The following is a 17,009-nucleotide window of genomic DNA, read 5'->3' on the forward strand; positions in this document are numbered from 1 at the left end:
TCAGACGATCGAAATGTACATTCCTTAAGAATGACTTCTTTGCTCCTCTCCCACTGCACCCCAGCTCACAGGCTTTGCTCCTCTCAGGCCAATTTATAAACTGTGCCTCGTTCTTGTCTCTCACTGCCAACCTCTTGTTCACATCCTTCCCTCTGCTTGAAAATCTGAGGACCATACCGAGAGATGGATTAAGGAATGTGTGTGGTGTCTGTTGCTGCAGAGGTCTGAGTCTGTTCTGTGATCCCACACTGCATCCGTTCTCCCTATTAGTCACCCTGCAATGGGACCCAGTGGGTGGCTTGGTGCAAATCATCACCATTATTGCAAAAATTGAGAAGCAGCATAGCCTCATAGAAAGAGCACAGGCCTGGGAGTCAGAGGACCTGGATTCTAATCCTGGCTCCGCCACTTATCTGCTGTGTGACCTTGGGCGAGACACTTCACTTTCCTGGGCTTCAGTTCCTTCATCTGTAAAATGGGGATTAAAACTCTGGGCCCCATGTGGGACATGGACTGTGTCCAACCTGATTACCTTGCACCCACCCCAGCCTGCCACATAATAAGTGCTTAACAAACACCATTAAAAACAAACCCAAAAACCCAAAAAACAATTCAAGTGCCTGTCCTGTTGAGCTTACTTTTCCCATCTTAACTAATGGTGTAATGATGATGGTATTTAAGTGCTTAACGATGTGCCAAGCACTGTACTAAGATTCAAGATAACGCTTATCCCAAATGATAAGGGGCCAAACATGCTGAATTCTTACAGAATTTTCATAGACATGGTGGGCAAGAGATTCTCTCCCAGCAATACTCATTTTCAAGGATGCAACTTCACCATCACTAGCTAGGTCTTTGGAAAGAAGGGCAGCTCTGCTACATTCCAATCTAACCATTCTATCTTTTTAAATATGCAACAAAACCTATTTAGTTTGGTAGAATCAAGTAACATTTCATTGATTTTGAATTTGTGAAGAGCAACTGGTGGAAATTCTTGGTTGGATATTTTCAAGCTTTTAAAGGTGCCAACATCAGCTGCATCATCCAATATTGATTTTGAGATGAAAGCTACAGTAACTACTTTTGTGGTTGTTCTTCCCCGTCCTTAAGGGTAAAACTTTCCCATCTTGAGTTTAAATGGAAATAGCGACGTGGCGACGCCGAATGAGACACCTGAAATCTTGGGCCCAAGAGCCCACTGGCCTGATCTGTGGTGTTTTCTATGCTTCACAGAGCCACCACAAGAGATTTCTGGAATCTAAGTATCATCTCTTGCAGCCTGAAAATGCTTCTGGGTTTATTAGGGGGAATCGGAACACGGAATCAAGGCTAGGTATTGGGGAAGTGATTTGGAGACAAACGAAAGACGGAAGAGTGAGCGCTTGGGGGGGAAAGTCCAGTAAACAACTGAAAAGGGATTTAAAATGAAGTCATATGTTAAAAGAGTTGCCTGGCAGAGAAGTTCTGGGAATGAGAAGCCAGATGGATAACCCCAAATGACTGAAGAGCAATTCCTTACTTCTCCTCAGCAGGCCAGGAATCCCAAGAGTTGACTCAGAGCTGGGAACTTCTGAATGTAGTAAAAATTATTTAATTAATAAAAGAGCCTATCCAGACACTGGACGGAAATAGAATACTGGATTCTTCACTGGCATAGGAGCACGGATAGGATAGTAAATAAGAGGCATCAGCCCTCCGGTGTACTGGGAATTCCCAGAAGAGTAGCTATTACAATATTGGATCATTGAAGACTAATCTCCAGAAATAATGATATTACATTTGAGAGTTATTTTTACATGCCCTATTTACATATGTAAAGAAGCTCCTACATTTTGCTAGCCCGCTGTGTCTTCCTACACAGGCAGCACTTCAGTCTGCACGTGATTCTGGGAGCAGAAACTAATGGAACAGCCACGATCGGGGTGCTTTCAGTTTCCACTCTGTAGAACACAAATCTAAAGAGCTGGTTTTTTTCCAGGCCTAGATTCCACCAGGCTCAAGAAGGTTAGTACAAGCGCTTAGTACAGTGCTTTGCACACATTAAGTGCTCAGTAAATACGAGTGAATGAAAGACTTCAATTAGCAGCTAACTGGGGCAGCATTTTCTCCGTTCTTCATTTCACTCCCAGCTGGTTTCCCTTCCCCACATTTCGCCCCCTCAAGCTCACTGAACACGGTTGGCATCAGACTGGAGATCTAGACTGAGGGCACAAGGCATTATGGATGTCGCTGAGTCGGAGGGGAAGTCGCTCCCTCTTGCTTTTTGATACGGACCCAGGGACCCTTTTGAAAGAAAGCCCTCTTTTATAGGTCATTTGAAAAATCGGACTGAAATACAAACCCTTCCCACAAACTACCATTTTCAGGGGGACCACAGAGAGGATCTTTTGAGTAAAATTTGGGTTGAATCTAGACCTACAAGCCTAGATGAAAACACTTGGGGATACTGATGAAAGAAAGCCCTGCTCTGTTATATTTGATCCCTGAAAAAATAAACCCATTTTCACAAAAGACTATAAGCCCCTCCCTGTTATGTTTGAAACCTGAAAAATTAAACTTATTTAAGTACCAACCAGACTTTACGGGTACTAATGAGTTTTACTATCCAAATAGGAGATTCTTTAGACTTAATATTATCACTTGAGAGAGGCCAGCGGCTTAGTGTTTTCTGAGACTTGGAAGACATAAACCCGATTTGCTTGTATCTACCCCAGCGTTTAGTATAGTGCCAGGCACATCATAAGCACTCAACAAATACCACAATTACTAATTATTATTACTATCTGGAACCAGTGCCCTTCTTTCCAGGCAGAGGTTTTGGGAAGTACATGCTCCATCTGGGTCAGGAACAGCCCTGATTGCCCCTCCCTCAGGAGGTATCAGCCAAGGGTCAGCTCCCTGAACTGGAAACTCCCTTCTACCTGCCTGATATCAATCATTACCCACCTAGGAAGGCTGACCTCACGTTTTTAACCTTGATGGCTTATCTGGGAATCTGCTCTTTTCCTTCCATTCACTTCTTGACCCGCTATGTTCACATCCTATAGAGTGAAAGCTTGCTGTAGGCAGGGAATTTGTCTGTTTTATTGGTCTACTGACCTCTCCCAAGTACTTAGTACAGTGCTCTGCACACAGTAAGCGCTCAATAAATATGATTAAATGACCAGAGTCTTCTTTTCATTCAGACTGTTTGCAACCAATGTGCTGAGCTCTGGTCTCAGGTCAACTTGCCTAAACCTAGCCACTTCTACCAGAGTAAAAGTGGCATACTAGGATTGGAGAATCAATTTCATAATATGGGTTCCCGTGGAAGAAATGCTTTGGCCAACAGAACTTTGGTTCTGGGACATGTCAGAATGAAATGGGAAGGCAAAGGACAAGAGGTTGGGAATGAAGCGAGGTGGACTGGCCAATACTCACCATCAGAGGGCAAAACAGTACTGCAATAGACAACTCTCAGTTTCGGCCATGAATACAGCCTCTGGTGCACCTAAAAACAGCCAAAAAGGAAGGATTATTAGCTCAACCATAGCGAGGTTGTTTCTTTCCCATGCTATTTTTTAATGGCATTTGTTAAGCGCTTACTATGGGCCAGGCACTTTTTTAAGATCCGGGGGTAGATACAAACTGATGAGACTGGACACGGACTACGTCCCACATGGGGCTCAGTCTTAATTCCAATATTACAGATGAGGTGACTGGGGCACAGAGAAGTAGAGTGGCTTGCCCAAGGTCACACAGCAGACAAGTGGCAGAGCTGGAATTAGAACGCAGATCCTTCTGACTCCCAGGCCTGTGCTCTACCAACTAATAATAATAATAATGTTGGTATTTGTTAAGCGCTTACTATGTGCCGAGCACTGTTCTAAGCGCTGGGGTAGACATAGGGGAATCAGGTTGTCCCACATGGGGCTCACAGTCTTAATCCCCATTTTACAGATGAGGGAACTGAGGCACAGAGAAGTTAAGTGACTTGCCCACGGTCACACAGCCGACAAGTGGCAGAGCTGGGATTCGAACTCATGAGCCCTGACTCCAAAGCCCATGCTCTTTCCACTGAGCCACGCTGCTTCTCCTAGGCCATGCTGCTTCTCAGCTATAATAATAATAATAATGTTGGTATTTGTTAAGCGCTTTCTATGTGCAGAGCACTGTTCTAAGCGCTGGGGTAGACACAGGGGAATCAGGTTGTCCCACGTGGATCTCACAGTCTTAATCCCCATTTTACAGATGAGGTAACTGAGGCACAGAGAAGTTAAGTGACTTGCCCACAGTCACACAGCTGACAAGTGGCAGAGCTGGGATTTGAACCCATAAGCACTGACTCCAAAGCCCGTGCTCTTTCCACTGAGCCACGCTGCTTCTCTATCTGATCTTACATGCCTCCTGATCTTACATGCCTCTGATCTTACATACATCTGATCTTACATGCCTCCTCCTTCCCAATGCTTACCTTTTTGCCTTGACCTGATCTGCTGGATGTGTAAACTGTCACCCAGTGGGAAATGGGATATTCTGAAACCATACTAGACTCTTGCTGCTCAAACTGCTAGCAACTCCCACTTCAGTTATCATTATTATTATTATTATTACCATCATATTTATTGAGCACTTGTTATTTGTCAAGCACTGTTCTAAGTGCCAGGGTAATTACAAGTTAATGAGGTAGGACACAGTCCCTGTCCCACATAGGGCTCACAGTCTAAGTTCAGAGAGAGGGGAAAACAGATATCGAACTCCATTTTACAGTTGAGGAAATGGAGGCACAGAGAAGCCAAGTGACTTGCCCAGGGTCACGTAGGAAGAAATTGGCAGAGCTGGGATTAGAATCCAACTCTGACTCCCAGGCCCATACTCCTTCCCCAAGGCTGTGCTGCTTCTCAGTAAGAATAAGCATTAATAAGAATAAAAGGAAAAGAAGTAGGGAGAGAAGGAGTTCACAATACAGAGAACCAAAACAGAGCCCCAAGGGGCAACATGTTTGGCTCAGGGTCTAGAACTGCCTTTCACACTCAGCCCGAGGTTAAGTCATTAGGCCTTCCAACCAATGAATTAGGACACAGGGTTATAGGTGTGCACAGCCAAATCAAGCTCCATTCCTTTCCACTCAGTCTGAGGTTAAGTCATTAGGCCTTCCAACCAATGAATTAGGACACAGGGTTATAGGTGTACACAGCCAAATCAAGCTCCATTACGACACCGTCTTGGTTGATGTCATGCTCTTGACACCCAAGGTTAAAAAGTATTGCAACACATTAGTTTGAGATAGGAGTTCAAGCATCTAAGGAATACGGTCAAAAGAATGCAATCCAGTTTCAAAGGTCGTGGTGAGCTTCACCACCTGAAATTACCCCCCAATGAATGACATCTCAGGAATTTACTAATCACGATTGCCCCCAATCCTCATATAATAAGTCAAGCCTAATATGCACTGAAATTGGCCGGTACTATTCTCTTTCCAAAGGGCTTTCGTAGCTATTGCAACAAAGTCAATAAATACTACCCTGATCTTCACAACACCCCGGGGCGACACGGAGAGGTGGGTATTACTATCTTATTTTACAGATGATAAAGCTGAGGCCAAGAGAGGGCGTTAGTGATCCACTCACGATCACATGGTGGATCAGCGGTAGAGCTGGGAAGAAAACTCAGGTCTCTAGACTCTTTCCATGAAGCCATGCTTCATTTCTACCAGTGTAGATCTCCATCTGTGATGGAAATTGGATCACATCATCAGTGTACTCAAGTACTCAAAGAGAAGAAAAAGAGACCAACATAATTTGAACCTGGGCTTTCTTCACTGTGAAAAGGTTTAGTATCAACAGGGAAGTCTCTGATCAGGACCAAAGGATACGGCAAAGAAAATCAAATAGACGACTAGGCCCGCTCTTTCTCTAAGAGCACTAAATAGGCATGCTAGTCAAGTGACTTCATCTCCACTAGAAACTGCACAAATAGCTACTCATTCTGCATGGACAATGAAATATATCTAACTGAATGAGGGCCTCTGATGCATAAGACCTAGGTATTTAGCACTGACTTGGAGAAGGAAAAGAGGTTCATTTTCTTTCAGTTTTAATACAAGCCTAGAGCAAATGAAAAAAGCATTACTAATTTAGAAACGACCCGATTCTCTCTTTATTTCCCCAAGCCTAAAGGTTCAGATCTACCAAAAAAATCAAAGCGAAAGATATTACAATAGGGCACTTCATAGCCTCTGTGGAAGTGAGTTTTCAGTCATATCTTAGTTTACATGCCTTACAATTATAAATTATGCAAAATTTCTCCCTCACCTCCCTCCATTTTGAAAGCACAAACTCAGCACTACTGTCTTGTCAGCATCCTAAGCAAAAATTCTAACATACCCGTGGCATCATGAAAAATTCACAGCCAATTAGCTTTCAAATAGAATCAACCATATTCCTTGAGTGAAATAAAACAGGAAACATATGACGTGAATGTGATGATTATGGCGATGACGGAATCTGTTAAGTGCTTACTATGTGTCAAGCACTGTTCTAAGCACTTGGAGAAGGAAAAGAGGTTCATTTTCTTTCAGTTTTAATACAAGCCTAGAGCAACTGAAAAAAGCATTACTAATTTAGAAACGACCCGATTCTCTCTTTATTTCCCCAAGCCTAAAGGTTCAGATCTACCAAAAAAATCAAAGCGATTTATATACAGGTTTATCAGGTTGGATACAGTCCCTGTCCCACATGGGGCTCACAGTCTTAATCCCTATTTTACAGATGAGGTAACTGAGACGCAAAAAATTAAGTTACCTGCCCGAGGTGACACAGCAGACAAGTGGCAGAGCTAGGTTTAGAACCCAGGTCCCTCTGACTCCCAGACCCGTGGTCTCTCCAGTAGGCCATGCTGTAGTAGTCGTCATAGGTATAAATGCTGCAAGTAACTCATTATCAGTCTCTTCGCCACTCCCCGGTCAGAATTCTGGTAAACCCTGTCAGAATTCAATTCCTAAAGTCTAATGTTCTCACGTAATATTATAACTGTCCTTTGGGCTAGAAGATGGTGCTACCAACAGGGAGATTTTTATCAGCGCATTGATAGACTGTAAGCTCCTTGTGGGCAGGGATTGCATCTGCCAACTCTATGGAAGTGTACCTTCCCAAGCACTTCAAACACTGTTCTGTACACGGTAAACACCACTGATTGACTGAGCACTGGTGTAATTGATATGACCAATTGTGGCCAACAATCCCTGCCGCACAGCACCATTTCCATTTCTCCATCACGATCATCCTGAAGCTTCTCCTCCGAGACAGCCTCCTCATATCTGATTGCTGCACACCAGTCTGGTTCATCTTCTACCCGTCGTTGGGTAGGGATTGTCTCAATTTGTTGCTGAATTGTACTTTCCAAGCGCTTAGTACAGTGCTCTGCACACAGTAAGTGCTCAATAAATGACTGAATGAATAGAAATGGCTGATGATCTAGCAGAGGCCAAAATAAGCAAAGCAATCCCACACATGATCCCTTCTCTCAGATGGCTACCTATAGGTCGCATCATCCAGGGCAAGTTGCGAGTTACTTTACCCCAAGCTGGTAGAATACCATCTTTCTGGTCCCTAAGACTCTTCATAAGAAACACTTCATTCAGCAGGTCTCTCTAGGAATAAATCTTGTGGTGGGCTAGAGGTGGAAAGGGCCAGGATGACTACAAGCCTGTAAGAACCAGGTTCACTTGCAAAAGTTTGTCCCTCACATCCCACCTCATGGAGCTTATATCACAACCTCTGCGGGGCCGGCTCCAGACAGCTTATCGTTGGTTTCCATTTCACATCCCGATCTGGTCTTCCGGTGTATGAGTCGAGTCCTGCCATGAATCTCTAGAAGCTCCATCCCAATCTTTTCTCTAGGCTTCCCACAAGCTCAGTTCTACTGTCCAATCTTTGGTAATAGGACATTCTCTAACCGCTTCCCATGTCTGTTTGCTTTCACGGCAGACACATATTTCCTCACTATTCCTTAATACTTTAATATCTGTGAAAAACTGCTAGGACCTTGCCTTGAAAGCCCCATTTTCCAGGGTAGTAATATTTATTGACTGGTTGTTTTTCTTTCTTCTCAAATTCGCTGCCAAAAAGGGGAATGGTTTGGGTTTCTAAAGCATTCTGGAATATTTACCCAGATGATAAATGTCTGTTATATATATTTAATATCTACTTTATTTTCTGGCAATTATAGTCTTGTGCCCTGCTGTGAAGATGCCTAGGGCAAATAACAACCTCTCTGTGCTTCAGTTTCCTCATTTATAAAATGGGGATAAGAAAACGCTTAGATTGTGAGCTCCTTGTGGGACAGGGACTGGTAGGATCTGATACAATCCCAGCTCTTGCCCGTTGGATAACCTTGAACAAGTCGCTGAATTTCTCTGAGCTTCAGTTTCCACATCTGTAAAATGGGGGGTAAGACTCTGAGCCCCATCTGGGACAACCTGATTACCTTGTATCTACCCCAGTGCTTAGAACAGTGCTTGACACATAGTAAGTGCTTAATGAATACTATTATTATTATTATCATTATTATTATTATTATGACCTGGGTTCTAATCCTGACTCCATCACTGGTCTGTTGTGTGACTTTGGGTAAGTCACTTCACTTCTCTGGGCCTAAATGACCTCATCTGTAAAATGGGGATTAAGACTGTGAACCCCATGTTTGACAGGGACTGTGTCTGACCTAATTAGTTTGCATTTACCCCAGCGCTTAGTACAGTGCCTGGCACAAATTGCTTGACAAGTACCATTTTAAAAATTTTAAAAAGGTACATTTAGAGATAGGTCACTTGGCTATGCACTCAGGGCTTGCTCAAATGTCCCTTCCCTCAGATATCTGACCCGTTCAAGTTTTAGAAGGAACCACCATCTCATGTATTCACACTTCATTCCTGGGTGACAGGGAGTGGTAAATTGGCCGTGGGTGGCTGCTATTAATATTCCCTGGAACTGCTTTTGCTCACAGCCCACAGGTTACAGGCAGAGCCTAGAAGGAGTGAGGATCCATTCTACTTCTTGAAAAAACTAAAAGTAATTGAAGAATGAACATTCCTTGTCAGTAAAGTTCCCTGTTAAATTACACTGAAAGGAAATACATGTTTAGATACCTCATAGAGTGTGTATGTGTGTGTGTGTGTGTGTGTCTCTCTCTCACACACACACACACACAAAGCCAAAGATATGAAAAATTCCATATATTCCTTGCTATCCTTTCCTTTCTTACTTATCCCTTACCACTCCCATTTTAGGGATAAGAGAAGGGAAAAGTGAGGTGGCTGTTATGGCAGCATTAAAAACAGCATTAAAAAAGACTTGGAAACAGCAAGCACAAACACCCTCCCCCAGGGGTTTTTCCCACTCTGTCCTTTGTTTTCCACTAGGACATGAATATTCCCCTACTTCCCCACAGTGGGTCAAGGTCAGCATACACTTTAGTTCCAAGTTATCATTTCCTTGTTCTCTAGCCAGGGTCAAACTAAAGAGCCTAAATCCTAGCATTGCCCACGCAGAAAGGATCAAGTGTTTGCTCTCTCCTAATTTCCAAGGGTTTTAATCTCTAGCTCCTCTCCAAATTTGTTAGCCAGGAAACTAGTTTCTCCTCTTCCTCCTCCTCCTCCTCCCCAAACGCCAGAAACATGCCTTTTGAACATAGGTGAGAGAGAGAAACAGCAGCTGTCGAAACCATCACTCTCCACTTGCCCAGGCAACCTATTCATATCTCCAAAGGAAAGGCAGCTGGCCGGGTGAGGGAATTCCTTTCCCAATTTTTCAAACCAAGGAAAGGAAACATCCCGGATGAATTTCTGATTAGTTTCCTTCTCCAGTTCAAATTGGTCAGCAAATTAAATCTTTCAGCTAAGTCAGTCAAGTCAGTCGATCGTACTTTTTGAGTGCTTACGGTGTGCAGACCACTGTACTAAGCACTTGGGAGAATACTGGGCAGTGCAGGCATCTCAGGTGAGTGAAACTCTAGATGCCAGTAGTGAAAACATGTTTACCCTAGCAACCCAAGAATAATTAAAATACCTACAATTTACATGTTCTGTCTTTGGAGGAAGAAAAAGACCACACAAATCTTATTTATTCTCCCCACTGTATGTATGTGCGGGGGGAGGGAGGAAGGGAGGGATGTTGAATTAAAGCAGAGTAAAAAGAATTCTGGTTCCCCATCCCCTCCTCTGTCCTTCCCAAGCTAGTTGAGGGTGCTTTATTTAAATTATTTATCTACCGGATAATATGTTTTGCAAAATTTCCCCAGGATACAAGTTCAGAAGACAAGCCCATTAAAATATATGAAATGCTCTAACAGCCTAAACTAATAAAGAAAACAAATAGCAGCCCTTACTGCCCTCCTAGTAAGAAGATCAAACAGCACCATATACTGTGGACTGGTAAATAAAAATGGAAAATTCCTCAAGTTAGTGAACCACAAGCCTGCCAACTTCTCACCTGTCCTTGGGAACAAGGGGAGCACTTCCGGGCTCACATTCAAGTCCCACTCCAATGCAGGGGGAATTAGAGGACTCAGTCCAGACCTGGGAGTAAGAGGGTCTGGGACCTAATCTCACCTCTGCCCTTGCTGTATGACTTTGGGTAAGCCACAATTACTCTGTGACACAGTTTCCTCATCTGTAAAACAGGGATTTCATACCTGTTCTCTTGGCTACTTAAGAATGTGAGCCTCCATGTGGGCCTGGGAGATTATCTTTTATCTACTCCAGTGCTTAGAATGTGGTAAGCGCTTAAATATCACAAATATTATTATTATTATCATTAAACAGTTGATCCACTTTCCCACGAAGAGAAAGGTGCCGTTTCTAAATGACTCCATTCCACTTAAACTATGCCCCTCCAGATCACTTTGCTTCCACCCTGGATCTCAATCTAGGCCCCCTCTCCTGCATCAGCGACAGAGGCTGTGCCTAATAAAAGCCCAGGTTGATTTTATTTGTAAGACACCAATAAGTGGTCTCTGGGGAAAGCTGATTTTTTTCCAAGTCAAATAAGCTTCCCCAAGCCTGTAGTACAAAGCACGTGGCTGCAATGTCACCCCCCAAACCGTACAAATCTAAGATGTCAAGAAATGGTTATATGTCTTTACTTGTACCACATTTTTCAGGCATCCCATGAGAGGGAGACAGAGGTTTTTTTACAGTAATAATTCCAAGTCTAAACCACAAAGACATATGGGTGCAGCTTTGCCTTAAAATGGAAGATGATGCCCCTTAATCCCTTGAGACCTATTTGCAGGCTGCCAATCTTACCAACTATTTTAAGGTCTAGGACTCTTTACATGTGCATAAAAGGCATAGTTGGGTCGGTGGAAGTAGGAGGAAGAGTATTTATTAAGCGCCTGCTGTATGCAGAGCACTGCATTAAATGCTGGGAGAGAATCCACAGGTGGGAATTAGACATGTTTCTGCTACTTGAGGGGCTCACGATCTAAAAGGGAGGGGAGAGAAGTGGTGGTGGTGGAGGAGGGGCAGAAAAAACGGAAAGTCAGAGAAGAACAAGCATCATGCGGAAGGCTTGCTCTGCTGTTCTAATCAGATCCTGGGTCATGTCCCCGAGAGAACTGATCTCTCTTTGTAGGGCAAGCCTGCCCACTTGGGGAGAGACCACTGAATTTTATGTGGGTCTGAATTTTCTGTGCTATCTAATAGACACTGGGGTAGATACAAGATCTTCAGATCAGACCCAGACCCTTTCTGGCCCACATGGAGTTCATAGTTTAGGGGGCTAGGGAGAGCAAGTATCTCATCTGCACATTAGAAATGAGGAAACTGAGGTCCAGAGAGGTTAGGTGACTTGCCCAAGGTCAAACAGCAAGCCAGTGGCAGAACGGGAATAGAATCTGGATTTCCTGACTCCAAGTTCCTTGCTCTTTCCACACTGTCTCATTAATCAATCAATCAATGAACGGCATCTACTGAGCGCTTTGTGCCAAGCAGTGTACTAAGCACTTGGGAGAGTACAATACAACAGCATTGGTAGCCACGTTCAATTAAGGTACTATTTGTCTAAACCCACCTCTACTGCAAAGTGATATGTCAGTGATAGGTATCTTTGGGAAGCAGCGTGGCCTAGTGGATAGACCAGGTCTGGGAGTCAGAGGACCTGGGCTCTAATCCTGGTAATCCCTGCTCAGCACCTTGCCTGCTGTGTGACCTTGGGCAAGTCACTTCACTTCTGGGTGCCTCAGTTCCCTCAATTGCACAGTGGGGATTCAATTCCTGTTCTCCCTCCTATGGAAACTGTGAGCCCCACAGGGGGCCTGCTTTATCTTCTATCTACCCCAGTGCTTAGTACAGTGCTTGACACATAGGAAGAGCTTAGCAAATATCACCATTATCGATAGGATGATTATTTTGGGGGGTCAGTTAAGACACAGACCTGACTGCCTTCCCTGCAGAACCCCTGAGAAAATTCCAGGGCACATTTGCGATGAGTGAAACAATTTCCATCTTCCTCCTCCCTTAATTTCCACAGGAAGAGGAGTAAGAATCTACTTCCAGGGTAGAAGCTCTGCCAGGGTGGCAGCAGTATGCACTGCAGCTCCTCACCAACCCATTTCTTCCAGGCTCACCAGAGACCGGAGCCATGGGCAACTGCCCCCTTCCAGCTACCCGCAAAAGTCTGCCCCCAAGGTTGCCCACCGTTGCTACCCTGGGGGTCTCTCCATGTCAGGGCTGAGTGAAAGCAGCCTAAGCCCGTGGGAGGGAGTCTCTGTGGGTCCTCTCTCCCCTCCACAGAGAGAACTGTCATTAAGTATGAAAATGAGTTAGCAAAAACAGGCGGCGGCTCCTTATGTTCCACGAGTCCATCCTTTCTCTGCTTTTGGTTCCACCGCCTTTGAAATGGTGCTTACTCTTTCGGGGGGGAACCGCATTCAAGCTTCAAAAATGGAACAGATTTCCCCTTTTCTTTTCGCTTTTCTACAACTTCAAGGTCTCTGACTCCTGGATGGGGACTCTGTGAGCAGTAGTTAAATTGATATTTCCACTGTGAAAGATGACTGCAAGTTTCTGTTACATAGTGATTTTTCAAAAACCTTGAAAAAAAGAAATTCCAAGCTCAAAGACATCTCTCCTAGGATAGAAATGGATAAAAGATACAAGAAACTTTACAACTGCCTTTGCTCAACTCTTCTGTTCTTTATTTACCCTGGTTCTTATCATCCCCAAATTAAATGGTGACAAAATGCAGGTGCTGTAGCAAGGTAGAGAATCGCAGTGTCGGGATGGAATGCTTTGGAACAATCTCCCTGGAGGGTTCAGAAACAGTCCTGGCCCTCAAAGATTCTCCAGCTTCGGTAATGTTTCTGCCACACCTTTTACTGAGGTATTTGGCTGCAGCACCACACGCTAAAGGAGGTCACTACTTGAGGGAAGGTGAAATCTGTAACTTCACACAGCCGCTGAATTTCAGGGCTCTTTGGACAGAGACTGGCTGCTGTTGTTCTCACCCTAGAAAACTTGCTACTTTTAATTTGGGGGAAGCGAGGGGCGACGGGAGCAAAGTCAATTTGATTTTGACACTATCAAAACCTGCAGTGACTGGCACATAGTAAGCGCTTAGCAAATACCATTAAAAAAAAACAATGACTTGCTGAAAAAAAAAAGATGCTATACTATCCAGGATCTGAGCCTCCTTCTTCCTCTCTGCCCTCCCTCAGTTTTGGCACCCCCCACCCTCTCACTCAAACTCTTCCCCGACATTACTTGGATCAGAGAGTGGGCAGTGATGGGCACATGCTGGCCACTTAGCCTCTGTGCCAACGACTCAGAAGCAGGATAAAATATGGAACAATCTGAGATGGAGTTTAGATCCTTCCTTCTAGAACCTGCAGTCCCACTCCCCTTCTGGGGGTCTGTAGGCTAAGACAACTACTAGTCAATCACTCAGTCATAATTATTGGGCACTTTCCGTATGCAGAGCACTGTACTAAGCACTTGGGAAAGTACAATATAACAATAAACAGACACATTTCCTGCCTGTCACATAGCTCTACTTAAGTTGTAAGTCTGAGAGAAAAAAATTCCAAAGTCTAAGGCAAGTCTAAGACACCGAAATGTGTTAGCTAGGGTTACAATGAGCAATTAAGAGAACAAAATTTCCCAAAGGAAAGCTACATGGATTGAGAGCCTCCAGAGGGACAGGAACTGCATCAAATTCCCACCCGAGTATTCCTCCTCAGGGCTTAGGGTGGTGCTCTGCTCAAAGTAAGTGCTTAATAAATATCATCACTACTACATAGCTCAAAACTAGAAGCATCCTGGGGAAGGTGGGTGGGCAGAAGGTGGCAGAGGAGCCCAGGCAAGCTAGTTGGTAAGGCGCCCTGTAACAGGGAAGCTTGGAAGTGTGGAAGTTGTGCCCTTAAATCTCCCTCCCTCCCCTAACTCCTTGCCTCCATCCCTCACCCTTCGCCCTAGTAGATGGGATGGGAGAATTCCGAGAGCTGCTGCCACGGGAGATAACAGAGGTAGGGGATGAAGGAAGGAAGGAGAGTGGGTTGTTGGCTGGGATGGAATATCAGGAGTCATAGCACGAGTATCAAAGTGTCAGAAACTCAGTTGTACAGTTGTTCCCACTTTCTCTTTCCTCCTTGTCTCCACGGCAGCTGCTTTCTGGGTCCATGTTTACCATAAGAGGTGGGGTTCCCTAGAATGGGGATCCCAGGACAACTGCCCCCATAGATCCTCCCCAAAAGATGGTCCTGTCCACAGCCTAGCCAAGAGAAATCATCGGAGGACAAATGTGAGACAGCTGCAACAAAAGAAGGCCTAAAGTTGTGGCGAATATTACTTTAGCCTAAATCCCTATCCAAAAGCCCAGAGAGCCAATGACTAATGCTAGGGCACTGACCTCTCTTTTCTTTTCTGGACCGAGTGGTGAGAAAGGATGTCAAACTACCGTGATCTCCAACTCACTTCCTGGGGATTACCAATGGAAAGTCATTTGGCAGAGGAGGAGAGTCATGGCTTCAGGCTCAGTGCAGGGCCTCGCACATAGTAAGCACTTAACAAATACCAGAATTATTATTATGGCTAATGCATTTGTTTTCAGGATCCGAAGTACTTCAGACACCAATGCAAGTGCTCTGGTTTGGGCTCTGGCCAAAACCTTACTCTTGCTATTCCTGTTTTATCTTTGTCCTCGTACCTTCTTCCACTAACTGGAGATTCTGTCTGCAAATATTCCTGTTAGGTTGTAAGCTCCTTGAGGGAAGGAACAATTTAATATCATAGTACCTAGTACAGTGCTAACACCCAGAAGACACTGAATAAATGTTTTGGTTTTTTATAATGGTATTTGTTTAGGGTTTACTAGGCACTGAACTAACTGCTGGGGTAGATAACAGCTAATCAGGATGGACACAGTCCATGTTCCACAAGGGACTGACAGTTTTAATCCTTATTTTACAGATGAGGTAACTGAGGCCCGAGAGGTGAAGTGACTTGCCTAAGGTCACACAGCAGACGAGTGGCAGAGACAGGATTAGAACCCAGGTCCTTCTAATTCCCAGGCCTGTGTTCTATCCAGTAGGCCATGCTGCTTCATTTATGGATAACAAATGGGAGCAGAAAGAAAGACAATCTGTTTAGAAACCTCTGCTTCTGGTGGCTGGATCCTAGCACCCACCTGGACCCTAAGAACTAGCAGCAACAAGGTGGATAAGGAGCAAGTGGCAGCAATTCAGAGGAAAATTATTCGTGAGTTCCAGACCGTGATTTCACAGATGGAGCCGGTCCCCACAGTCCACGTTTCCTTTGACTGTAACACAACACCAACACCCATCTGTGACGATATAACCTAAATCAGTTGGATATTACATTTTCAAAAAAGGACTCAACTTACCCCTTGCTGTACCTGCCGCTCTCTTGCTCAGAACCCACCCTAAGCTTTCTACAATTCCATTCATTTATTGCTGAGTACACTCAGTTCTGCCAGAACATGGCTTTTCACTATGCCTTCTGGTTAGCACACAACAGCAGGAATCGGGCCCGTCTGTCTGGACAGAGGGTGCTGCAGTGTAGGAAGAAACAGCTTTGTGTGAACGTACATTAGTCTGGTTGAATACCGCAAAACTCGCTCTCCTTAATGCGGGATTCTGAGAGAACATACCCCCTCCTTGTCACAGAACTGGGAGTGTTTTTTGAATGCAGAGAAGACTGATGAGAAGCAGTGTGGCCTACCAGATAGAGCTCAGGCCTGGGAGTCTGAAGGACCTGAGTCCTAATTCCAGCTCTGCCTCTTGTCTGCTGTGTGACCTTGGGCAAGTCACTTCAATTCTCTGGCCTCAGTTACCTCATCTGTAAGGTGGGGATTAAAGACTGTGAGGTCCATGCGGGACTTGTAACTACATCCAAACTAATGAACAGTGCCTGGCACATAGTAACCGCTTAACATATCCTATTATAAAAAATGCACTAAGCATTTGGGATTGTACCATAAGATTAAGAGATATGGTCCCTGCCTTGGAGCAGTTTACAATCTAATAGGGGAAGGGAGGCAGACGGACATAAATTTTACCTCTTTAGTGGGAGTAGAAGGAAAAATACCAGTAAAGCTTGTAATAGCCATCAGCTGACAAAAACAAATGAATGAAAAGATGAAATAAAGTGATTGATAGGCATATAAGTGCTAAGGATGGTTGATGATCAGGGAAGGTAGGGAGAGTTCTGGAGGATGTGACTTTAAATATGGGGAGAGTCATGGTCTGGCAGATTCAAAGCAGGAGGGAATCCTAGGAAAGATGAAGGATACGAGCAGTAAGTCAATGATGAGATGCTAAGATACTGAGATACTGATTCTGAGAAGTTAATCTTCCAAAGAGCTTAGCTCAAAAGGAGCAAAGGATGCAAAACTGAGTGTTATGGGCAAAGAGAGCTGGAAGATATGAAGGAGACAGCTGGTGAAGAACCTGGAATCTAACAGGCACTGGAGTTTTTGTTGCTTGCAGAGAAAACAAGGGTAGCCACTGGAGAT

The 17,009-nt window shown here is 44.4% G+C and overlaps 1 protein-coding gene across 1 annotated transcript in view; it reads right to left on the reverse strand.

Moving 5' to 3' along the window:
* Positions 1–17,009, reverse strand: part of MCU (mitochondrial calcium uniporter) — a 177,472-nt gene that overhangs the window by 30,017 nt on the left and 130,446 nt on the right. Inside the window, exon 2 of the mRNA XM_029060177.1 lies at positions 3,421–3,490. Within this exon, the coding sequence (XP_028916010.1) occupies positions 3,421–3,490 (70 nt within the window). The remainder of the gene's footprint in view (positions 1–3,420; positions 3,491–17,009) is intronic.

The sequence above is a fragment of the Ornithorhynchus anatinus genome, chromosome 3, assembly GCF_004115215.2.
Source record: "Ornithorhynchus anatinus isolate Pmale09 chromosome 3, mOrnAna1.pri.v4, whole genome shotgun sequence".
NCBI lineage: Eukaryota > Metazoa > Chordata > Mammalia > Monotremata > Ornithorhynchidae > Ornithorhynchus > Ornithorhynchus anatinus.